The sequence below is a fragment of the Fusarium subglutinans genome (assembly GCF_013396075.1).
Source record: "Fusarium subglutinans strain NRRL 66333 chromosome Unknown NRRL66333_c0000141, whole genome shotgun sequence".
In the NCBI taxonomy this organism is placed as follows: Eukaryota; Fungi; Ascomycota; class Sordariomycetes; order Hypocreales; family Nectriaceae; genus Fusarium; species Fusarium subglutinans.
Genome location: NW_023502204.1, coordinates 81,321 through 105,798, shown reverse-complemented (window position 1 = coordinate 105,798; position 24,478 = coordinate 81,321). Strand labels below are relative to the sequence as shown.

Below are 24,478 nucleotides of genomic sequence, written 5' to 3'. Positions count from 1 at the left end.
CCATTACAGCTCATGCATACGTATCCCGATTTTTAACTAACCTGTGATTACGGAGTAGGTACACATCCATTATTTTCCATATCCCACAATTCAACCTCTCCTCCTCACCCCTGGCACAAACTGGACCCCTAACTCATGATTATGTATGTACTCCGTAAGGCATGGATGGGTTACTCATTAATGGGTCTGACGGTCCGCCCGTTTCGTCGCGCTAAACTTGCTCAATGCTCAAAGAGTAACTTCACCCGCGTCACTTGAAACGCTCAAATGCCCTCAGCGAGACTCTTGCAGATCCAACAGAGCCACCAATATCAGGCAGTTCGTCGTTACTCGGTCTAAACAGCCGCTCGTATAAGACCTGCTGCAGAACAAGCCCTCTCTATGGCGGCTACAACACCCAATCTCTTTTTCCACTTCAAAGTTCTGTACAAGTACAAGTCGTACAGGCGAGAAGACGGACAAGACGATTCGATTCGTGTTCTTCCCCTTGTTACATGGTCCCCAGTCGCCGTGAAACATCAACAAGGCCCTAGTCTTGAAGCATTTCACTCCCAAACACAATCGCCTTCAGAACATGGAAGTCAATTCTATTCTATTTTCGGAAGCGTCTCAGGCGCTTCGCAGGCGCGCCACCCGCTTTCAATGGCTCTAGGTTGATGCTGAGAGTCTTGTTCTTCCGCTTGCGCATAATGTTCACCAACTCTCACCCAACTGAGTTGAGCAGAAACATCGGTCTGAGAATGGCATTTCTTTCAATGCTACTACTGCTGTTAGTGGTTCCATTTCTGATCCCACGTCCCGCGATGCTACGGATACTGCGCCTTGACCAGCTACTAACTACTATCCCATCTTGGCGAACTCCAGACCTCGCCTATCATCCCTGAGAGTGCCATGCCCCCTTTGTGCTGTCAGTGTCAAGGAATCCATCTTAACTATGTACATTCTATCCTTGAGAGAACGTGACCACCTCAGGGATCTATTAATCATATCTACTAGATCTATGACCACGTATGCCAAGCGAAACTCGTAGTTAACCAGTAGCGAGTATCTGTACTGAACTACTCCATAGATATTAGAAAAAACACGATTCATCAACCAATGATGGTTCGTACTGATATAGAGTAATATAAAGTATTGGGTGTTCAATTGCGGACACCAAAGCTCGACCGTTTCCGTGCCACATCAAAGTTCTCACAGGCTGCTCACAAGCCTTCTATAGGTCTGAGAGCCGTAGGACTCGAAGGCTCGAGTGTTACCTGTAACATAGACACGTTCCTTTGATACTAGATGGGGTTGCACGGCGAGGCTTCATAGCCTGTTTGCTACTGCGGTGAGATGATGGTCCAAATAGCCACTTAAACATTACACCCATCCCAAGTCAGACTTGCGCTATGTCACCAACAAAGGAAACCTTGCAGGTGAAGCCGTTGAGGTAGTTCCTCCCGACTCTTTTGTTGGCTTTACCAAGTTCATCTTATGATCCTCCCTGTCAGTCAACATTCTCAAAATCAGTGGCAGTATTTGCCGTGAAACCAGACTGAAAGAACTAGAGTAGTTCAATGATTCCAATGATGATTCCTTCTGCTATAATATACACCCTCTCCGTTTTATGTACATTCTTTTGACGTCGACCAAACCCATGCAAGTCCTCATTATCATTCATAACGTATAACGCCATCCCCTCCCGATGTCGCTCACAACTCATCCTTAGCAGCAGAAGCAGCAGCAGCATTACCGCCATTGCCTTCCTTTCCACCATCCTGAAGACCTCTCTTGACCATAGAGCTAATGATCTCATACACAACCTGAGCTGCAGCCAGAGCGGTCTCCTCACCACCGTTCTGGTAGGCAGGAGACACCTCAACAACATCAGCACCAACTAGGTTCAGTCCCTCAAGACCACGAAGAATGCGGATGAACTCGCGGGTAGACCAACCGCCGGGCTCAGGGGTTCCGGTGCCGGGTGCAAAGGCAGGATCCAGAACATCGATGTCGACAGAGAGATACACAGGGTTTTCGGTACCAAGTACTTTGAGGATACCGTCGATTATTCCCTTGGTACCGAGATCATCAATATCGTCGGCTGTGAAGCGGACCCAGCCTTGGGAGGTGTCATCTTCGTTGTCGGCAAAATCGTTACCTGAGAGTCTGGTGCGTAGACCGGCATGAACGGAGCGCTCAGAGGAGGAGTTTGAAAGGAGACCTTCCTGGTTGGCCATCCAGAACATGGACCCATGGGTAAACTGAGTGGCTCCCCACCAGGAAGGATAGGCAGCTGGGTTCCAGGTATCGAGATGAGCTGTGATGAATGTGTTAACGAGGTTCTTCACAAGATATTTAACCAAGGGAACAATGAGCTCACCATCGAAATGCAGGACCTGGATAGGCTTCCCATGAATCTCGTTCAACGCTCTCAAAGCAGGGAGAGCCAAAGAGTGATCACCACCCAAAGTCACCAGTCGAGCCTTGGGCGCAAGTGCTGAAACCGTCTTGCGGCGACCAAGCTGTTTGAAAGCCTGGGTCATCTGTTCGCGAGCAATGTTGTTGTCGATGGGGGTGATGGAAATATCACCACAGTCCACAATCTTAGCCCAGTTCTGGTAAGGGTTGATACCAGCTCGGGGGTTGAATCCACGCATAGATGTCTGGCGAGCAGATGCAGAGCGCATCGCTCGTGGGCCAAAACGAGCTCCTGGGCGGTAGCTAACTGCTGTGTCGAAAGGAGCACCGACGATAGCAATATCGAAAGGCTCGGTAGGTTCAGTGAGGCACTTTACATGGTTGAGATGGGCAAATGTGTTGATGCCAGCAAAGGGCCACTGCGAGGAGTCAGTATATAGACCTTTCGGGATAGTTCATGGTGTTTAATGAGACACTTGGAGCCTTCTCTACCAAGTACCTATCACATACCTCATAACCCCATTTCTGCTCAAGCTCATCAAGTTCCTCCTTCGTCCACTCCTTATCATCATGATCATGAGAGCAAGCTGTGACCAGCCCCGCCAGAGCGAGAACGTTCAGGAGCTTCATGATGAGTGGCAGTTGTAATTCACTGATGAAGTCAACTTGCAAATATTTGAGCTTAAGAATCACAAGAAAGAGAGAAAGAAGCAGAAGAAAAGAGAGGCTACCAGTGAGGTCTATATAGTCACTACCTATCTATGCTTCACCCTCCACCGGGCGGGCATCCGGCCCCACGAGTCAAGATCCATCAGATCAAGCATACCTCACTCAACTCAATGAAAGCCAGCTTCAGAGAGAGATATGACGATCGCCGATTGGTCAATCGAGGCAGTTCTGGCCGGATAACCATCTCCCCGCAGTCGTCTTTCTTCCCCGCCTCGAGCCCTCTAGAGGTTTGGGGAGCGAGTTTGCCTGATTCAGGCATAGAATTGCACGCAGAGGCCCTATGATTTCACTTTTGGGTTGAGAGATAGTGACCAGAAAATGGGTCTTTGGTGTGGAACTAGGTTGAGATAGGAAAGTTGGGGCGACGGCACACCTCATGTCTACTAATTTACCGGCAACGCTTCTTCAGCCGCTGAATTGTTTGTCAAATAGCTATAAACGGGGGCATCCATCCTCTGAATTCTGTGACTTTGTAATATCAAGTTCCCCTTTATATCAAGTGTGGCTCTTACAGACATACCTCCAGTACTGTTGGTTGAGGAAAAGGCATCTCTCGGTATCATGTTGTCCAGGACCGTTCTGCGCATAACACATATTTGATCCATTACGCATCATCTTGATACATATCGCATAGGGCGTACACGCTGTCTGCCAAAGGGCGTAGTGCCCTCCGTCATTCACCACACATGACAGCACTCGAGGAGAACAGTCTGTCATTGTCCCGAACAGGACATAATCCCAGACAAGTAACATGTCCCTTACAACACCAACCAGCATATTGATGCCTACACTGGATCTACAATGTGCAACGGCAGGAGGCCGGTCCCAAGGACAGGCCGGACCCGATCCTTCTACCGAGTAGGTTGGCAAGGGTTTGACTACTAAGTGCATCTCCCCAGGTCAAGTACGTATGAAGAGCTTTACCGAGTAGCTTTGAAGCCCCCGCAAGATCCAACACACTTCCTGGGCGAGTTGGAAAGCGAAGACCATACCTCATCCCACTGTGCTTCTTCAACCGCCGAAACATATGCCAGGGCAAGTTCACCGGTGCCAGTCAACATGATCCATCCGAAGATTCAAACATGAAATACAAAATTTTCTATAACTTAGTATGAATCAAGACAAGACATTGATGTAAATCACCCCAATCGCCAAACTTTCCTATCAAAGCATTCCCGCCTAGATGTGTGAATCATTGTCTTCGTCCGCTACCAGTCCTCTCTCTTGGCACTTGATCCGTCTCATGAGGGCCAGAGAACAAGATGCATTGGATTCCAGCCTAAAGAAACTCGGGGAGACCACTGGGATAGAAGAGGCTTTTCGGTGGAAGTTCCGGCTGGGGGCTACGCACAGCGGCACCCCGCAGCTCTCGATCGGTGTCGCCCTTTCAAATCCTTCTTCCTCTTCTCGTTGCGGGACAGGACGCCTGCTCCCCGAGTTTTGTTCCGTCTCTTAGTTTATCTCATGCAAAGAACGATCACTCTCTTTGAAACCCATATCGTTCTGTTCGACCAGCACAGGTCATCCCAATGTCCTCTTGCCGTGCCTTCGCCAAAGAACTCTATTCGTGCAGGTCTACTGGGCATGTTCCTAACTCAACCAAAAATTCCCAGGGGAGGTAGGAGAAGGTGGTGTCATAGCTCGGCTGCAGCTATCCCATTTCCGTTTATAGGACGAGGCACTTGTGCGACTTCTTTTTAGGAGCAGGGGGCTCAAGTGCTGCAACGATAGCCTGTATAATGCAATCAGAAAATGTCTCCAAGTCATGTTTATAGATAGGAGAGTTTTCAAACAGTGAAGACATACCTCATCAAATACATCCTTAAGCTTATACTGGGTGAGAGCACTGCACTCGACGTACTTGACAGCACCCAGGTCCTTCGCCATTCGTTCACCATCCTCTCGTCGTACTGGTTGCATCTTTTGCTTTGACAGCTTCTCCCGAACACTAGGGTCGTCCCTCAAATCCACCTGGGTACCGACAATCAAACAGGGAACGCCAGGGCAGTGGTGGCGGACCTCGGGGAACCACTTCTCGCGTACGTTTTCGAAGGAAGCAGGCGAGGTGACTGAAAAGCAGACGAGGAAGACATCGGTCTGGGGATATGAAAGAGGTCGCAGTCTGTCATAATCTTCTTGACCAGCGGTATCGAACAATCCGAGAGTGTACGGCTCATCTCCTATCCTGTAAGCAATCAGTAACCATTCTTTCAACTGGCCAAGTCGCCGTCCATCAAACATATCCGCAGATCGTCCCTCTTATCGTAGAATCCATCACACTGCTCAAGCCAGAAGTCGGTGATGGCTTTCACGACTGAAGTCGTCCATTGCAGGTGGGGATACCCTGTGGGGGCTGGCGTCGATCGATGGACGTGCAGGTAGACTCACATAACCGTAACTGCGTAGTTGTCGAAGACTGTAGGGACATATTCGGAGGGAAACTTGTTTGTTGTATAGCTGATGAGAAGACAGGTCTTTCCAACAGCACCGTCACCGACGACGACGCACCTAGAAAGGGGTAAACCGGATTAGCCTCAAGAATGATTGTGCGAATGGCGGACAGGGCAACGGGCATGCAGAGTAGATGCGCAGGTATGCTTAGGTGCTTTGCCGTGGGACAATCTCGGTGTAGAGATTAAGCCAGCAAGAGGAAGCAAACCATGGCATAGCATTGCGGCAGCGCAAACCCAAGGGATAGAAACATACTTAATAGTTGCGACAACAGCCATTGTTCCTCACGAAAGCTCCTCGGCAGGAGCTCGTCTATGTTAAAGTAAAATGCAAGCGGTCGAGTGGTAAAGCTCTATTGGCGGGCGGATGCGCGCGACTACGGTAAGAGAGCGGGGGGTTGCGGAGCGAAGAAAGTCGAGTCCAAATAGGTGTTGGGGAGAATAGGTCGAAATAAGGATGATAAGTCGAGAAAAGGCGAATATGTTGGGGCTGTACTGTTTGATGGCGGATTGAGGTGGTTGAAGACAGGTCAAGATTGCGGTGGATGCAGCTTTCGGTAGGTCTAGGTAGCGGATTGGTATGGAGTTGCGTTGAGGTGCGCTTTGGTTTTGGTTTGGTTTCTGGATCTAGGCCAGCGAATAGGTGGAGGTGGAGAGCCTGGGAGTACTGAGGAGGCTAACTTATGGTCGACGGAACTTTGAAACCTGCAACAAGAGGAGGTGAGCGGGAGTGGAAGACAGACAGATGGGCACGATTGATTGACGTGCGACTACCAGCTGGTAAAGGGTCCAGTCCAAGCAAAAAGAGAAGAGGCACAGGCGCTGGCCAGAGTTAAAAAGAGAGGCACAGGCCTTGTACAGTGGTAGTGGGCCTCGATGAAGCAAAGCAGCAGCACAGACAGACAGACAGACACCGCCGCAGAAAACCAAGCCAGGCAGGAAACCAAGGCAAAGCAAAGTTGAGGTAAGGTGAGGTAAGGTAAGGCAAAGCAAAGGGACCAACACCAGTACCTAGCATTAGCCTGGAGGTACTGTGTACCAGCACAAGGCAGCCTAGCTAGCCTAGCATGGGGCAGGTAGAGCAGAGCAGGGGATAGGAAATGGTATTACAGGCTGCAGGGGCTAGAAATGTATCGTACATTGTAGATCACTACGTGCCGGTACCTCTAATTAGAGGGACTTACAGCTAAGTAGCAAGTACAGTACGTTAAGAGATACCTACCTTAAGACCCCTAGTAACAAATCAGGATATCTCAAAAGGTGGGAATAACCTCTTTTTAACCTCTTAGATCTTCAGTAGCAGCCTTTGTACAGTACGGGACCATAATAGTACATTTCTAGCCCCTGCAGCCTGTAATACGGGGACGGGGAGGGAAGAGAAGAGACGAGAGGGGGAGGTTGGAACGCTCGAAGCCAGCACCTCTCTCTCCCAGCCAGTCCAGGTTCAGCCTAGGTTAGTAGACAGGCAAGCTTGCATCAAATGGGTAGGCAAGGTACTTTACGTACAGCCAAGTACACCTGTGAGAACCGACAGCTTAGCAGTACAGCAAAGTACCGCCTCTACTTGATGGGCCAAACAAGCACCAAGTAAAGGAGGCCAGGCCAGGCTAGGCCAATGTGGATTGGGGAGGTGGATGCGTTACCAGCCTGAGTGGAGGGTACAAGCAAGGTATAGCGAAGGGCAAAATAAATGCCCGCTGTGAGTGAGGTTGTAGTGCAGAAGAGAAGAAAACAAAGCAGAAAGGGGATAGAGTTATCAGGCAGTCTCCAGGAGGTCCTGAGTGAGGTTCTTTCTGATTATGATCGAAATGGTCAAGTTGGTGGTGAATGTGATACCCATGAAGAAATGGACCAACCTGTGAGTGATTAGGTACTCCAGGTACTAAAGGTAGGTACTGTAGCGATGCTGTGCGCTGTCTGGTCGGTATCGTTTACCGACTTCTTGATGCAAGTCCAAGAAACCGTACCAAGGAGAATGGAAGTGGTGATTAGATTGCAGTTATTGACAAGTAAGCCCAAGGGAGTGATATGATACCACAGAATCAATGTCAGAAATAGGAAGCCGGAAGTAGTAGGTAATATGGAATGGAAATGAGGCAAGGCCTGGACTCAGGAGCGTCCGTCGATCAATAGACGGCCAGGTGCAACGACGATGCTGGAACTGGAATTCAGGGCCTTCTTAGCGTCATCATCCCAAAGATACGGCCAGCCCAGGTAATGTATTCTGACTGGGGAGGGTCCACTGTTAGTCATCAATAACCAGATACTTCCAACTACACATGTCGATGTCATAGGGTAAAGTAGCTCTTTATCAAATGGATATCTGCTTCATCAAAGCCATTCCTTCAATGAGACAGCCTTATCCCGTTCAACAACCATCCAGAGAATCCCTCAGTTGCAAATATGAAACCTTCTAACTCAGGGGCAAAGATTCTGGTCTTTGACTTGCGGATTTGGGACAAAGGCCTGTAAGTCAGTCCTTTATTAACCATAATAAATACTTGCTTGACCTTTGACGCACTGCTCGAGAGCCCTGGACCTTTTGTTATTGACGGTTGACTTAGACCAGCTACCAAGTTAGTAGCAGAGGACGAATGCGATAATTGATGACGACATGAGGATTGATGAGCAACCTGGCACGAAGTGCTTGCATAAAGTAGGTACGAGAACCAAACCAAAGAAAAAGGTCGGAAAACAAAGTACAGAAGGGAATAGGGGTCAGAGAATGGGACGACGATCCGCTCGCCAGATCCGATTGTTCCCAGCGCGTGCGTTGCTTTGTTGTAAGGGTATGCTTGTCCTTTGACTTCGCTTCACTGGTGGTGTCGTATATCAGATCGTGACATGTCCGATTGGACTCGTTCTGTTCCCGCCTGGTCTTTATTGTCTCGCCTTGCAAGTTGCAGCACATTAAGAGCCTATCCATCTGGTGATCCAGAAGGGGCCAGGGGCTTGTTGCAAGTACGTAGCTCTCTCTGGTCCATGCCCTTGGTCCCCTATGTTCAAAGCTCTCGCTTAACAAGGAGATCTGCTTTACAAGTGTCGAGTGCTTTGATGCCAAATGCAAATTGTGACGCACGCGTGACCACTTGCCACTGCGGATTGACGAAGATCTTTGTGTTATGTGTTTCAACCTCCTTTGGCTCGGAAATCCGAACAAAGAAACAAACCGCCTTCACCTAACACGACCACCGACCACTTCGAGTGCTGAGTGCGACGTCCCGAAGCAGGGTAACAAAGGGAAACATCAAGAAGAGGAAGGACAAGGACAAGTGGAAAACATGTCTGTTGGCATCTGCCGAGTCTCTCGTGTCCCTGTTGCACTGCGACAATATCGTTAGTCCGAGTATCATTACCCTCTGATATAAACAACACAACAGCCCTGTGATAAACGGTGACTGGGGAGACACGCGCGGACACAAATCTCGGAATCACTCATCCCAGCGCCCGCCCGCTAGCATAGGAACTTACCGACATCAACACTGAAGCTTCAGCCCAGGGATATTACTCTGATCAAGGGCTCCCTGCTCAAGTTTATGCAGTGGAGATCAGCCTCGTGAACTTGTTACATATTCATATACCCTTAACAGACTTCCAGCTGCAGCATTGTCACGCCTGTCAATTTCAGCTTCATAATGCTCCTGTCGCAATCGCATGTTTGGGGCTCCAACTTATCAATATGGGACGAGGGGAATATGCAGCCTATCTGCTTGTCTCACCTGCACCAAGGCGCTTTCGTTAAATTGCATATTCTCATCATACGTGATTCAAACTGAGACACGAGCTGCGTTTAGCATGTTATCCGTCGATCTGCACGGTCTCGTGGCTTGAAGAGGGTTATCCAGCCTAGGCCAGCCCAATTATTTCCTTTGCTGAGTTCGCTTCAGGTGATGCTTTGTGACTCCCATCTCTGAATAGTATCGACAAGCGTGAAATTTTTATAAACCTTTGTTAGTAACTATTGGATCGTCCATTTCTATATAAAAGAACCAATCTTCCAGCATTGCCAAGCTATCGTCGGCGTAGCATTCGGGGAACCTCAACGGGGAACAGCTGTGAAGTGTATATGTAGTATGCCACACTATAACGCCACAGCCGATTAGTTCTCTCCCTTCTTTAACATCAAGTGTTCTCGATGATTAAAGAAACGATGGCATTATGGATTCAGGAAAGCTTGTTTATAAACCCTCAAGATATGTTTACTTGGGGAATTAAGAGCTTCGACGACTCTGTATCATCCTACCGTTTTCTATAGACTATCAGAACGATCGCCTAGTAACCCGCCTCCGATTATGTATATATATATATATATATGCAGATCTAGATAGGTTTTATTGCAATTCTTTCCTCCGTCGTGAAGCAGCCGTTGAAGCATAATTTGACCCTGCATCTCGGCCTGCCTCCCACACCTTTCTTCCGCTAGATCTATCACTAGTTTCTTCTTGCAGCTAAGCCTTGGTAATCAATAGCTTGTAGATACTCTGCGTCTTCGGCAAACATCTCACCTTCAGAGTCATCACATTCATCACATCACAGTCTCGAGATGGCGCTAAACCAAAATGGTGAGTACGGACCTATCACCCGTCCATCATCGGGGCGCGAGATGTCCGCAACCCGGGGGCTGTAAGTGGGTACGAAGATGTTGAAAAGGAATCAGTTTAGATCCATCTTCCCAGACTTTGACCTCTCTTGAAATGAATGATGAACATTTGGGCCTGAAAAGATCGCTAAACAAAGCGCCGACTGTCAATTGCCGGCCATGTGGTTGCTAAGATGGCCTCACAAGGACAAGCCACCGGTTCTGCTCAAGGTGCGGTCCTCGGCTGGTCTCATCGTCACCACATGTTCCTTTGCAATCTTCACTGTAAGTCGCCGGTTGCTCTTCAACTTTGAAAAGCCAGTTGAATAATATGGCTTCAGGACATCTTTCTGTATGGCGTTATCGTTCCCATACTTCCTTTCTCTCTTCAGGATCGAATTGGCATTAGCACAAACCGGGTGCAGTACTGGGTCTCCATAGCATTGGCCGTGTTTGGTGCTGCACTCTTGGCTGGTTCTCGTATGTTCACAGTCCTCACTTAAAGTGGTAGTATATAACTTACGATGACTATATCAGCTGTCTGGGGTTATCTGGCCGACAGAATCCACAACCGCCGGGTGCCCATGCTTATAGGACTTGTTGTACTGTGTGGTGCTACTGTTTTTCTATGCGTAGGTCGCACGCTTGCTCTCTTCATGATCGGCCGTGCTCTGCAAGGAATATCGGCAGCACTAACATGGACTGTTGGCCTTGCGCTTGTCGTCGATACTGTCGATAAGGAGCATATCGGCAAAGCCATGGGTTGGATCAGCACAGCTTGCAGTCTGGGCATCTTGGTGGCACCTCTCCTGGGAGGTCTCGTATATGGAAAGGGAGGCTACTACTCCGTTTTCGCCATGTGCTTTGGCCTTCTGGCTGTTGACATTGTCCTGCGTCTCATCATCATCGAGGTCAAGAACGCCAAAAGGTGGCTTGATCAGGTGGAACCTATAGCCGTGGCAGATCCAGAACGTGTCGTGACGGAGGAACCGAAAATTGAGAAGAACAAAGATAGCATCGCTCAGCAAACAGATGGGCAGACCAAGGACGTATCAGACCCATCACGATCACCTATCAAGACACTCATCAAGCTCCTGGGGCAGCCTCGATTCCTGGCTGCGCTGTGGGGAACCTTCGTTCAGGCACTTATCAACACGGCGCTCGAAAGTACTCTTCCTCTTCTCACACACGAGATATTTGGCTGGGACTCCATTGGAGCGGGATTGATATTCCTCCCGGTCATTCTGCCATCATTTCTGGGACCTGTGGTTGGAATGGTTGGTGATCGATACGGGCCTAAGTGGCTCGCTTCATTCGGCTTCCTCTTCGCCACACCCTTTGTCGTATGTCTGCGGTTCGTTGACGAGAATACGATTCAAGACAAGATCCTTCTTTGCGGGCTCTTGGCTGGGGTGGGCATCACAACCGCGTGCATATTTGGGCCCTTGATGGCTGAGATCACTTGGTCCGTCCAGGGCGAGGACGGCACTGAAGGCGCGGGGCAGATTGCTCAAGCGTATGGCCTCTACAACATGGCATACTCGGGAGGGTCTCTGGTAGGACCTATAATGGGCGGAATGGTCAAGGATAGCGCTGGTTGGGCAACTGTCGGATGGAGTCTGGGTATAGTAGTGTTCGTGTCTGCTATTCCAACCGTTTTGTATACGGGCGGGCCACTGAAGGTCAAGCTTAGAGGCTGGGGGAGACAGGATTCAGCTGAAGTCTAATAATCCGCAAACAGAATAATTATTGCAGGTTCATGATTGAGGTTATTTATATACCTTGCATACCTACCTAGGTAAGTACCTAGGTAGGTAGTTATAAAAGTACCTATGTATGCGTAGCCCTGTACTGCCCGAATTGGATGTCTCGGACACTGCGGGCCATACCTACAAGCTAAGCCTAAAGGGAACAGCTGTTCATTTATTAGGTTGACAGGCAGGCAGCTTCAATATTGCACATTCAGGCTCATGCTTTAATCAATTTTCTCTCAGCAACATTATCTGCAACTCGTTTTTCTCAATCGTATACTTGCATCGAAATTCTGTAATTCATCTTCTGCAAGACGTAAAACCTGATTGTCGTCGCTATTCTGCTTATATTACCCCGGGCTCTTTTGCGTTTCCCAGCAACAAGCACCTTTTATATACATCACCACAACACACAACGGCATCATGGAGGAGCAGCAACACATTGATGAACTCCTTGAACGCTATCTTAGCCTGCTAGACGAATACAGCCAACTCCGCAAGAGTCTATCTCGGGTTCAATCCGATGTCTTTCACAATATCGCTCGCGCTAATTTCGCCGGCGAGAGAGGCATGAGGTATGGTCAGGATCACTACGATGAACGAATGCAAGCAACACGCCTTCTTGCCATTGAGCAGGATGCCGGCCAAAGCCCAACATTCTCAATCTTTCCGGCTCCCGAAGAAGGCAATGAAGCAGATAAGGAAGAAAACTCCTCAGCTGAGAAGTCTGACGAGGCATCAACAATAGGGGCCAAAGAGGCCAGCTCTACAGAAAAGAAGCGGAAACAGAACAAGAACCCTCTGCAATGGTTTGGTTTATTGGCTCCCATGCCTCTCCGCATGGCACAAACGCATTCCGTGACAGCAGTAGAGGAAGTTATCCCAAGGCTTGTTTCTGTCAACGCTGAAATGCTGAACCTGGAGATTGAGGTGCGACGAGCGAGGAAACGACGTGCTAAAGCGGAGGCAGCTGAAGCGAAGACAAGCCAAACTGCCGCTGCCACGCTGCCACAGAGCACGGCAGTTTGAATGCCTTCATATTGATACTATATCTGCCATATGCAGCTATTCTCGGATGCATTAATCATTCCCAGTGCCCCCACAGGTTGTTCAAACTCTCAGCAAGACTCGGATGGGCATAAACAGCTGCTTCCAAGTCCCACCACTTCAAATTACCCATCATAGCAGTTTGCACAATCGACATGATTTCACCACCTTCCAATCCCAAACATGTGAATCCCAAGATCTCACCGGTTTTTGCGTCCACAGTCGCCTTCATCATACCACGTGGCTCTGCTGTCTCCAGCGCCCTTGCAACATAGCTCATAGGCATCGTGGCAATCTTCACCTCTCTTGAACCGTTGGCGAGGTCTCTAGCGTGGAGCCCAACATGGCCAAGCTGTGGATCGGTGTACATGACATAAGGAGTCAGAACTCGTGAAATCGATGCCTTCGTCGTAGGCATAGCTGGAGTTGTCGATGACATAGCTTCTGGGATGAGGTTGGTGCGGATAATGCGGGAATCATCGTAGGACATGTGTGTGAAAGCAGCACCTCCGTGGCAGTCTCCTATGGCGTAGATATCTGAAACCGTGGTCTGGAGTTTATCGTCGACAATAATGTGACCTCTAGGAGTCGTCTTGATGCCAACTTCGGAGAGGTTCAGGCTATCTGTGTTGGGCATTCGGCCTGTTGCCAGCAGGAGATGTGTTCCGGAAACTTCTGCCTCCCCTCCTGGGGTCTTAATGCTCACTGCGAAAGGTGCCTTTGTGTCCTTGGAAGCTGAGATCGAGCTCACTGTGCTCGAAAGATGAACCGTGATTCCGTCCTGCTGAAGGATATCTAGGAGACACTTCGCTACGTCAGTGTCTTCTCGGGGCACAAGCTGCTTGGCCCTTTGAATAACAGTCACATCAGAGCCCAAGCGGCGAAAGAGCTGTCCAAACTCAAGGCCTATATACCCGCCGCCCAACACAACGAGACGCTGTGGAACCTCATCCAGTTCCATGATAGTAGTCGAGTTGAGTACTCGTGCTGGATCAACATCGTCGAGACCTGTGATTTCTGGCCTCAATGGCCTCTCACCGACGTTGACGAAAATTTGATCGGCGCTGACCTCTTTCTCGCCCCCATTGTTCAACAAAACTTTGAGTTTCTTCTCACCGACAAAGCTACCATCGCCCATGATAACATCGACACTTGCTGCATTCAAACCTCTGACACTGCCGGCGTTCCACTGCTCCACGATTTCGCGCTTGCGCTGCCTTACGCGAGCCATGTCGATCTCAACATTACCATTTCCTCCGTGTACGCCATAGTCTTTACCACGTTTGGCCATGTAGGCTGCTCTTCCAGAGGCGATCATGGTCTTTGTAGGCGTGCAACCCACGTTGACACAAGTGCCGCCGAGGGCCATACGCTCAATCACAGCTGTTTTGCGACCAGCATTGGCAAAGGCTTTGGCGACTGGGTTGCCACTCTGACCGGAGCCGAGAACGATAACGTCGTAGTGCGTAGCCATTGTATGAAGATGTTGGCGTTTGAGAAGCTGACTGATGGAAGTTAGACGCGATAGGCCAAGGAGTCGATTCATGAACAGAGGTTATCAATTGAAATCTGATTCTATCAGGACTTAAAGACCAGCTAAATAGAGTGTATGAATAGAAGCCTCTTATACGAGGCACAATCATTCAGCGCCATGTAAGCAGGTGGCTTATTCATCTCTTACAACGCAACGCCGGCGTTTCGTCAGCGTGATTGATGGAGTTGCTGTTGGCCAAAAGGGATGCCACAATCCCGTGAGGGGTAGGACAGAACACCTCAATGTATTTCAACGCTTGACGTATTAACATAAGCGCTATCAATCCCACACAATATTTAGCTCTGAACGCCATGTCAATATCAGTACACCGGAAAGGCTATCCCGTAGTTGTCATCACTCCTGCGCTAACAAACCCAATGTAGCGAGAACATCGTCTAACATTTCCCTCTCAGGATTCTCATGATTGACTTGCTTAGCAAGTTGAGACGCAATCCCATAGATAGCAGCAATAGAGTGTTTGTATCTCTGCTGCATGCCCCGGTTCGCCCCTCCAAGCACCGAGCAGCAAAGTTGCAAAGAGGATATTGCTGCCTCCTGTACCTTGGGTGAGAGCTCTGAATCATGGATATCCCATGCTGCTACTGAAGTGATGAGATCCATCCAAGCTTCAGGAACACCACTGGACTCTCGCTCAACTATGGGAAGTAGAATGCGAACAATGTCTGTAGCCCGAGCAGCCTCATGCTCTCCGCAAGTCTGTGAGGCATGCTGCAGGATTGAGTTCAGATCTTGAACGAGAATTGTCCACCCTTCGTTGGCGAGCAACAGCTCGCGACCTTGGGGTAGCGTAGTCACACCCTCGAGAGCCACGAGGACAGGAGATCGAAAGTCTAGTTTATGTTGAGAGCTGGATTTGTAAAGATCCATAAACATATCCATCAAACCAGTAGCCTCTTTTCGCAGGATATCATTCTCCTCTTCTCGCAGCCAAAGCGCCAACGCTCGCACAGCTGAAAGTATGAACATATCATCGTCGGCATTATCTCTCATTGAGTCCCAAGCGAGTGTGTAGTGGACCCCAGTTGATGTATCCGTCGTGCCAGTTCGAGCGTCTGGATGTAGTCCCATAGCGCCGGCAACAGAAGCATCCCATCGATCGCGAAGATACTCGGCTGTGAGAGACATTGTCTCGGAAATGCCCTTACGGAGCTTCAGGAGGTTCTCAGGGGTCATGAAGAAGGTTTCCATGGACTCGTCTTCCAAACACTGCACGAGGTATCCAATGAAGATTGAGATGACGTCGAATGCAGAGGTGAGGCGTGTTGAGACTTTGGGGTACTCGGGCTTATTTAGCTGTTCTAGAAGAGTGGGAGCCGAAGAGCGGATATCAATGAGTAGTAGGTTGATGAGTAAGTATGAGAAGGCCTTGTCGTCCTTTTTGTCGTCGATAAACACCAACTTCGGTGCCTCGGATGGGAAAGCTTGGAGTATCGAGGCTGTAGCATTTGTATATGCCGCTCGGCCTTCAGGTGTTGGCCTACTTATGACGAGGTTTTGAATGTAGCTAACGACTACCTTGAGCCACCTGGGAAATTGAGGAAGGGTCTGGAGCAAACGGTCAGATAATTCTCTCAGAGAAGTTGTGGAAAACGCACAGAAGAGTTGGCACGCCGAAGAAAGTAACCAAGGAACTCGAGAAGAGTGACAGCATCAGTTCCAGTGAATGATGAGACTAGACTCTGAATCGTGTCGTCAATCTGCCTCACCAGTGTAGAGGGATCTTCAATGGATGCCATGATGTTGAGCCATGCAAAGCAAAAGATATCTAGAACCGGTGCATGGCTAGGAGCGATCTCGGTAAGGGAGCTAAAGTCTTCCACTTTGATAAACTCTTGAGCTCCTTGCTGTGAGCTTACTAGGGTATGTAGTAGTTGAAGTATTAACTTTGTGGTATCTTCAGAGCTGAAACAGCCATTAGTTTGTTCCTGGTGCCTGGCGAGGAGGCCACATACCTGTAGAGAACTGCATTGACGAGCAAGGGGATTCTGTTGACGAATTTGGCATCACTCTTGACCTGGTCTGGAAGAAGAATGGAGAAAATGTGCAAGACAGATACAGCCAAATCCAACATCTCTTTTGAATTCTGGGTTGAAGGCTTTGAGCCTGTGCGTAGTAGTCGGTCAAGGAACTTGGGTGAGAGACTAGACCATAGACCTTGAACTATTTGCTCATCTTGGCGAAGCTGTTCTGAGCTGTCGAGGAGAGATTTGAGGAGGGCCAGTCCAACAAATCTTTGGGTATCATCTCTGGCCTTGAGAAGTGATTGTATCTTGTTGACGTCTGTAGGTTGCGAAGCAGTACTTTGTGTATTTTCAGCCATTTTGTAGTATTGAGTCGAGGAATGGAGACCGAGCTGTGACTTCCATAAGCCGAATGCAACACTTGGGTCCCTTGAGGAAGATAAAAGTCTTGGTTGTATATGAAAATAGTTGCCAACTCAGATGAGAAGAGTGTGTGCACTTGTGTAAGGTACCTAAGGTAAGGTACTCCGTACCTAGGTTAACTTGCAACAACTTTGTTGGGTCCCACTATTCTATAAATTCCTCTCCGCGCCTAGACTAGTACCTAGATGATCATGTTCTAGAAACCTCCAACATTTATCTATGGAAGGGATGATATCAGCGAATTCATTTTACATGACGAATAAATCCTAATTTTCATTGAGATCTGGGCATATCGTTCCGTCGTATCATATACTGCTCAGTCTATGAGAATTATGACATAAATAAGTGTCTTGATCCAGTTGCGACAAGGACAATGAAAGCCAAGATCTTCGCGAGACCAGGAAATTGATTTAGGTGGTAATTAAACTTGAGCCTCGTTAAACATGCAACTCGAGACAATAATAGTCTAGAATCTTTCAATGCTTCTGTTTAAAACTCTTCCTTGTCTCAGCTATAAAAAACCACCCGACGCCATCCATTGATGCATCCAATGTTTGTTTTCAGCTGGTCGAGTCGCCGTTTTAGGCAATCCAAGCCCTACAACAGCCAACCAGACCAACTGTAGCCATTGCGTGTCCTCCACTGAACTCTCCGAGGTCAATAGCGCACTTGAAATGGACACCAATAACCTCGTAAGATTACCTACCTTAGTACCTAACTTTATCTCGACTCTCCCTTTCAATCTCTCACAAACCAAAGACTCTGGGCCACCTGTGAGCTCTTACACCGCATAATCACAATGTCATGAGCCGCATCATGTCTGGAGCGTCTCAAAACGACCCCTACGCCTTCGCTTCCACTTCCGCTTCCGCCTCTGCCTCTGCTTCCGCCGCCTCGTCCTCGTCGCATACTCCAAACTCCAATTCCGATGATCGCGACGAGCTCGATTTCCTTCATGACGACGCCAGCGATGACAGCGGCCGTGGAAGGTCTCGCGACCGAGATCATGTGCTCGGTGACGATCCGCTTCAGAGCAATTTGGGTGCACCCATGACCTTTAAACGCAGACAGGGTCCCTCGCTATGGTCTGCGCCCTCTCGACTTCTCTCCGCCCTCACAGGTTCACGGCCGCATGCCTCCTCGAGAGGACCCTCTCCAGCTGTTCATCCAAGCTCTAATACTCCCCCGCGCCCTGAAACTGTCGTGTTCAACGAAGCTTCCAAGGATGGTGTGCCGCATGATTGGTATGTCGAGGGGCCAGGGCGTCGAGTCGGCTACGAGGATCTCACGGCTATCGATTGGATCTTCGAATACACAAAAGAGCGCCAAAGATTGCGCATGTTATACTCGAGTGCATCTGGGCTTATAGGTTATGTGCGACGCCTCATTGATGCCAGCCAAGTCTGGATCGTCCTGCTCTTGACGGGTATGCTTGTAGGCACTGTAGCTGCTGTCATCAACGTCACGACCGACTGGCTTGGAGATTTGAAGGAAGGATACTGCGCCAGTGGACCAGAAGGAGGCCATTTTTACCTAAACAAGGCGTTCTGCTGTTATGGTTATGACCAAGGCTCCAAATGTGACGGTTGGAAGACTTGGGGCGACGCTCTGGGAGTCCATTCAAAAGGTGGCAAGTGGTTCATCGAGTATTTCTTCTTTGTTTCTTTCGCGGTATGTACACTGGACCGGAACCCCATGTCCTCTACTACCACCTCATATGGCTAACGATTGGAAGATGCTGTTTTCATATGTCGCGGCACTTCTCGTCCAAGAATATGCCATCTACGCAAAACACAGCGGTATTCCAGAAATCAAGACTGTTCTGGGGGGCTTCGTGATTCGACGGTTCCTTGGACTCTGGACACTCATCATCAAGTCTCTTGGTCTTGTCAGTCAAGCCTATACTGCTAACCAGCTCGTTACTAACACCGTCACAGGCTCTTGCTGTTGCATCAGGCATGTGGTTGGGTAAAGAAGGCCCTCTAATTCATGTTGCTTGCTGTTGCGCCAACGTATTTACGAAATTGTTCCGCAACATCAATGACAACGAAGGTAGAGAGCTTCCCTATGATTCAGTCAGTTCTCATCAGCTAATGCTATTAGCTCGCAAACGTGAGGTTCTTTCGGCTGCCGCCGCCTCAGGTGTCTCAGTTGCCTTTGGTTCCCCCATCGGTGGTGTCTTGTTCAGTCTCGAGGTTAGTTATGCTCAGTCCCAGCCCCCAAACCAATACTGATTCTCCACAGACTCTGTCTTATTACTTTCCAGACAAGACCATGTGGCAGAGCTTTGTCTGTGCCATGACTGCTGCAGTTGTTCTTCAGGCTTTCGACCCCTTTCGATCTGGCAAGCTTGTCTTGTATCAAGTTCACTACAGCATTGGATGGCATGGCTTTGAGTTGCTCCCCTACGCCATACTAGGCGTCATGGGTGTAAGTTCAACATCAAGTACAAACAGAACAAGTCACTAACAGTATTTCCTTTCCAGGGCATACATGGCGGTCTCTTCATAAGACTCAACATGGCTATTGCTCGCTGGAAGAAGACGAACCGATGGATTCCAGGCCCTATCGTCCAGGTCCTCATCGTGGCCTTCTTCACGGCCCTCATCAACTACCCTAACTTCTACATGAAGGTGCAGACGACTGAGCTCGTCTCCAACCTCTTTTCAGAATGCTCGCAGGTTCTCGACGACCCCATTGGCCTCTGTAGAACAGGAGCTGCCTCGGCCAGGACCATTGTCCTCCTAGTCTTTGCATCTGTATTGGGCTTCTTCCTCGCCGCTGTCACATTCGGTCTCCAAATCCCCGCCGGAATTATTCTTCCTTCGATGGCCATTGGTGCCTTGACAGGCCGCGCTGTAGGTATCATCATGGAGATTTGGGTTACCAATCACCCTGGGTTCTTCTTATTTGGCTCATGCGAACCTGATATACCCTGCGTTACACCAGGTACATATGCCATCGTCGGAGCAGCAGCATCCCTTGCTGGAGTAACCCGCTTGACGGTCTCTATTGTCGTCATCATGTTCGAGCTCACGGGCGCCCTCACCTATGTTCTCCCCATTATGATCGCTGTCATGATATCAAAGTGGGTGGGCGATGCTTTCTCACGTCGCGGTATCTACGAATCGTGGATTCATTTCAACGAATATCCCTTTCTCGACAATAGTGAGAATAACGAATCCATTCCTGACATCCCAGCTTCTCAAGTCATGACTCGCATCGAGGATCTTGTAGTTCTTACTGCCACGGGTCACACCATCGCATCTCTCACCACTATCCTCGAGATGCACCCATACCGCGGTTTCCCCGTCATATCAGATCCCCGAGAAGCCATTCTTCTTGGCTATATCTCTCGTGCCGAGCTGGCATACAATCTCTCAGCCTCGACGCAAGCACCTCGTTTGCTGCCCCCTGAGACTGAAGCCTTCTTTTCTCACCAGCCCATGGCAGATCCACGCACAACCCTGGATCTTCGCCCCTGGATGGACCAAACACCGCTTACCCGGGCTTCGCATACAAGTCTTCACCTTGTCGCTACATATTTTCAAAAGCTCGGCCTCAGATACCTTCTCTTTAGCGATCGCGGTGTTCTGCAGGGCTTGTTGACAAAGAAGGACGTCTGGTATGTCCTCAATGGTGCCGAAGAGACACGCCGGACCATGGGTCTGGCACCCGGCGATGCTGGTCATGAGACTGGCCTGACCGACAGGATAGCAGACGACAATGGCGGCGGTGAAAGTAGTGGATTATTACATTGCGATGGTGCCGATGATGGGGATAGTATACAAGGGGAAGAACCAATGTTATAAAAGGAGCCTGTAGATTTGATGCTGGGTAATGCATGATTGATCATGGGTATATTGATTTTGATCATATAGACGAGTTTGCTATTCTTGGTAGGCTATCAATATATATAAATGTACAATTCAACGCTTCGTACAGATTTATCCTGATATATTACTGGCCTCCCATCTCAGTTTATCGGAATAACCCATTATTATGTGCTGTCATGCGCTTCGGGCTTTGTTACAAGATGTGCCTCTCTCTTGTAATATCAGATGCCAAGGGGAGACAAAAAGAATCATGTTCTCGGTAAACAACAAGAATAGTTACGTATCCTTAATATAGGCTTAGTGCATACATTTCTAATTAACTTATATCTAAGCTTGGTGTAACATGTTTTCTCATTCCCCAAGGCATGACCGACATTGATTCAGCTCGCCAGAAGTATTTCCTTATTTGCAAACAAAAACTGCACGCCAGTACACAAGACGCTGGAGATCTGAGTATTTGTCATAATTTGCTTGAATTTTCATGAAGTAATGGTCAGGTCAAAATAGCCCCTACTTTTTGTTTCACCGTGGAACTCCCATGCTTGATTGAAATCCTGATATAGTATGAGATCAACGCCTGAGCAACAACATACTAGACGATGCATAAACTGCTCCTCTGAGAAAGCCGAAGAGAACAACACTAATTCTAATACTCAAAGTCATCATCAACAGAGGGGCCCTTGTTCTTTGTCACGCTCTCCTGCTTGCGATACATTTCAGCGACCTGGCGACTTGTCGTGGCAGCATCAGCTTTCTTATCATCTCGCACACGGATGAAGCGAGGGAATCGAAGACTGATACCCTTGTTTCCTGACGGGTCGACACCTTCCTTAGCACCGGCCTTGTAACGTGGACTGAGGGTCAAATCGGCTGTCTTGACTTCCCAGACATACCGAGGCTCAAACCAGACATCAGGTTGGTGTTGACCGCCAGAAGAGTGGGAGTAAAAAGGCTTAGGCCTATCAATGGTAATCTCAGAGAGTTGGGTATGAAGATCCTCCAAGACCTGCTCTGAGAAGCCAGTTCCAATGTTGCAAACAGTTTCGTATGTCTCTGAGTTAGGGTTGTAACAGGCCAGAAGGAATGCACCGTAAACAGATGTGCGCTTGCCTTTGCCGTAGTACGCGCCCAGAACAACAAGATCCAGGGAATCACCGACGCCTGAGAGGTAATCCTTCTTGATCTATGATAGCAGTCAGTCATACAGATTCCAGTAATGCGGTTACGAATTTTTACCTTGAGCCAGTTACGACTTCGCTTACTGGGCTCATATCCACTCTCAGTTCCATCCAGCATTTTTACCATCAGACCCTCGCATGATGCCTTGACACTTTCGTCAAGGAAAACCTGGATCTCATCCAGTTCCTGACCGTTCATGTGCGTAGCGAAGGAAAACTCGCCCTCTACAGGATTAAACGCAGTTTCAAGAAGCTCACGTCGCTCACGCAGTGCCTTCTCAACAACAGCTTCTCCATTGAGGTACAGCAGATCGAATGCAAATACGCAGACCTTGACTTTTACATCCTCAACCTTGACATCCTTCTTCTTGCGTGTCATGAGTTGCTGGAAGGGCAACACCTTCTTCTCATCGACGTCCCAGGCCACTGTTTCACAATCCAGGACAAAGCTCTTGGTGTCCGGCTTGACCCAAGTATGGAGTTTGGCAAGGATATCGGGATACTTCCGGGAGAGATCTTCGGAGTTTCTAGAGAAGATGCTAGCAACACCAGCGGCAGCCTCCTTGGCGGCGCCTTGGCTCGCTTCGCTTAGTTCTTGAGGCGCATCTCTGGCCACATAATGGATTTGTGCTCTTTCGCCATCATACTTATACTCACAGGTGAAGGTTTGTCCCTCAAAGCGATCGAGTACTTCGGTTATTGCCTTGGTTGGCTTGGCCAGCATAGGCTTCAAAGGTACACCGGGTCGGAGCTTGCAATTTTCACGAAGCTTCATGATACCGTGTTCTAGCATTGCAGGAATAATCACGTCGTAGCTCGGAAGCTCGCTGTATTTTGTAAGCATGGGTCATCGACATTGGTCCACGTGGCTTACCTGTAGACAGTCTTGAGAATTGATTCACCCTTCTCAAGATCTGAGGTGCTAGGGACCTTACCCTTGGCATCTGCTTCGTGGGCAACAATAGCTTGCGCCAAAGAAACAAGAACAGTTCTCTCAGCTAGACCGAGTCTTAATTTTCCTTCCAGGAATCGAATGATAAACTTGGCTTCACTCGGACCTCCCTTATCCTTAGTAATATCGACTTTACCGGTGGAGTTAGCATCAGCTGCGGCAAGAAGCTTCTTGATACCATCCACCTTGCGCCCCTGAGCACCGTTGCCAGTGACAGTAGCAATGTTCATTAGGCCTTGATGCACACCCCTGATAGTCAAAGCCTTGGGCTTGAACATAGTGCGCTGAGTTGATCGACTCTTTACAGCCACCAATCCAAGATCGCCAATTTCTTTCTGATCAGCCTTAATCACCTGGAGGCTTCGTCCGGTCGTCTCGCCGATAGCCTTCATGATTAACGACTCGCCGATACCCAGCTCGATACCAGCGTAGTCGGGAGCCAATTTATTAATCATTAACAAGACTGTAGGTAATAGATCCTCAGGGGTCAGGCGCATGACCTGGCGAAGGAACAGAGAGCAATGCTCCATAATAATCAATCTTTTGGTGGTCATTTCCACAAGAGAGAAGGTTGTACACAGGGCCGCATACGGAACAGGGGTGCCGGGCTTCCAGTCAGGATAAGGGTCTTTCGTCTTAGACTTGAACTTTGTCTGGACCTTCTCGCGAGCCTTGGCAGCAACTTCAGGCTTATCTTCGACATCTGCCTCGTCGTCAAGCTCGGCTTCTGAAGCTGAAGCTGTCGATGCCTCTTCTTTGGCAGAATCATCGTTCTCCTCAGGAGTTGGTTCTTTGGCCGCCTTGGCTTTGGGGGTTACCTTTGACCTCTTGGGCGACTTGACTTTTGAGTGTGTGCTTGCGATATTTGACTCCTTGGGGGGTGCATGCTTCTCTTTCTTCACGTTTTCTTCGATCATCTCATCGTCATCTTCTTCCTCAACTCGCTTTCGACTTCGTCGTGCTCGCTTGGTGACAGGCCCATCGCTCTCGTCATCGACATCCTCTTTCTTAATGGGCGTAGGCTCGGGCTTGGGCTTGTCTTCTGATCTTGCTCGCTTCTTTGTTTCTGATCCATATTTAGAATATTGTAAGATTTTATCGAAGGAGTAAAATACCTTTCTCAGAATCTGAGCCCGATTTGACCTTCATTTCAGCCTCCTCCTCGTCCTTCACTTCTTCTTTTTTAGGTTTGCTGCTGAAGGAGAGCTTTGTCTGTTGAGGAGGCGCACCTTTTGCACCAAAGAACTTCCTGTAGGTACCAATTGGCCTCGGTCAGTGATCGAGTCTTGAACTTTTAGGTGTCCCTCCACACACCCGATTGTGCTCTGTCCGGACTTGACATACCCGAGTGTCGCCTGTTTTGGGGCCATGGTGCGTAGAGTTATTATCGAAAACAAACGCAACGAGTAAAGATTTACAGGTCGTGATATTAATCTGGAAGTGTTTTGTAGAAAGAGAGGGGCAATTGTGAGCCCGCGAGTTGACCTGACACTGAGTAGCATGACGCGCCCGCTAGGCAACCTGTCGCGTTAATTAGCTGCCATTCCCGAGGGGAGGTGCGACCAGAACGCGCGAGATGCCTGCTCCACGTGACTTTGTTGCCTAGTAAGGCAGGAC

The 24,478-nt window shown here is 49.0% G+C and overlaps 8 protein-coding genes across 8 annotated transcripts; 3 read left to right on the top strand and 5 right to left on the bottom strand.

Moving 5' to 3' along the window:
- Positions 1–1,694: 1,694 nt before the first annotated feature.
- FSUBG_9332 (agmatinase) lies at positions 1,695–3,030 on the bottom strand (the record flags this gene model as incomplete). The annotated part of the gene is made up of 2 exons (XM_036687834.1): positions 1,695–2,819; positions 2,911–3,030. The coding sequence occupies 2 exons, from the start codon at positions 3,028–3,030 to the stop codon at positions 1,695–1,697; spliced, it is 1,245 nt and encodes a 414-aa protein (XP_036535197.1).
- Positions 3,031–4,795: 1,765 nt separating this feature from the next.
- Positions 4,796–5,858, bottom strand: FSUBG_9331 (cell division control 42; the record flags this gene model as incomplete). The annotated part of the gene is made up of 4 exons (XM_036687833.1): positions 4,796–4,861; positions 4,936–5,314; positions 5,518–5,637; positions 5,836–5,858. The coding sequence occupies 4 exons, from the start codon at positions 5,856–5,858 to the stop codon at positions 4,796–4,798; spliced, it is 588 nt and encodes a 195-aa protein (XP_036535196.1).
- Positions 5,859–10,338: 4,480 nt separating this feature from the next.
- On the top strand, positions 10,339–11,885 carry FSUBG_9330 (vesicular amine transporter; the record flags this gene model as incomplete). The annotated part of the gene is made up of 3 exons (XM_036687832.1): positions 10,339–10,443; positions 10,500–10,638; positions 10,696–11,885. 3 exons carry the CDS (start codon positions 10,339–10,341, stop codon positions 11,883–11,885), a joined length of 1,434 nt encoding a protein of 477 aa, XP_036535195.1.
- Positions 11,886–12,332: 447 nt separating this feature from the next.
- On the top strand, positions 12,333–12,938 carry FSUBG_9329 (vacuolar ATPase assembly VMA22; the record flags this gene model as incomplete). The annotated part of the gene is made up of 1 exon (XM_036687830.1): positions 12,333–12,938. One exon carries the CDS (start codon positions 12,333–12,335, stop codon positions 12,936–12,938), a length of 606 nt encoding a protein of 201 aa, XP_036535194.1.
- Positions 12,939–12,993: 55 nt separating this feature from the next.
- Positions 12,994–14,430, bottom strand: FSUBG_9328 (Mercuric reductase; the record flags this gene model as incomplete). The annotated part of the gene is made up of 1 exon (XM_036687829.1): positions 12,994–14,430. The coding sequence occupies one exon, from the start codon at positions 14,428–14,430 to the stop codon at positions 12,994–12,996; it is 1,437 nt and encodes a 478-aa protein (XP_036535193.1).
- Positions 14,431–14,844: 414 nt separating this feature from the next.
- On the bottom strand, positions 14,845–16,831 carry FSUBG_9327 (uncharacterized protein; the record flags this gene model as incomplete). The annotated part of the gene is made up of 3 exons (XM_036687828.1): positions 14,845–16,056; positions 16,107–16,413; positions 16,464–16,831. 3 exons carry the CDS (start codon positions 16,829–16,831, stop codon positions 14,845–14,847), a joined length of 1,887 nt encoding a protein of 628 aa, XP_036535192.1.
- Positions 16,832–17,711: 880 nt separating this feature from the next.
- Positions 17,712–20,707, top strand: FSUBG_9326 (chloride channel 3; the record flags this gene model as incomplete). The annotated part of the gene is made up of 6 exons (XM_036687827.1): positions 17,712–18,566; positions 18,631–18,783; positions 18,833–18,947; positions 18,999–19,090; positions 19,140–19,325; positions 19,382–20,707. 6 exons carry the CDS (start codon positions 17,712–17,714, stop codon positions 20,705–20,707), a joined length of 2,727 nt encoding a protein of 908 aa, XP_036535191.1.
- A 670-nt stretch (positions 20,708–21,377) lies between these two features.
- Positions 21,378–24,231, bottom strand: FSUBG_9325 (DNA ligase 1; the record flags this gene model as incomplete). The annotated part of the gene is made up of 5 exons (XM_036687826.1): positions 21,378–21,914; positions 21,968–22,736; positions 22,784–23,927; positions 23,977–24,110; positions 24,176–24,231. 5 exons carry the CDS (start codon positions 24,229–24,231, stop codon positions 21,378–21,380), a joined length of 2,640 nt encoding a protein of 879 aa, XP_036535190.1.
- Positions 24,232–24,478: the final 247 nt, after the last annotated feature.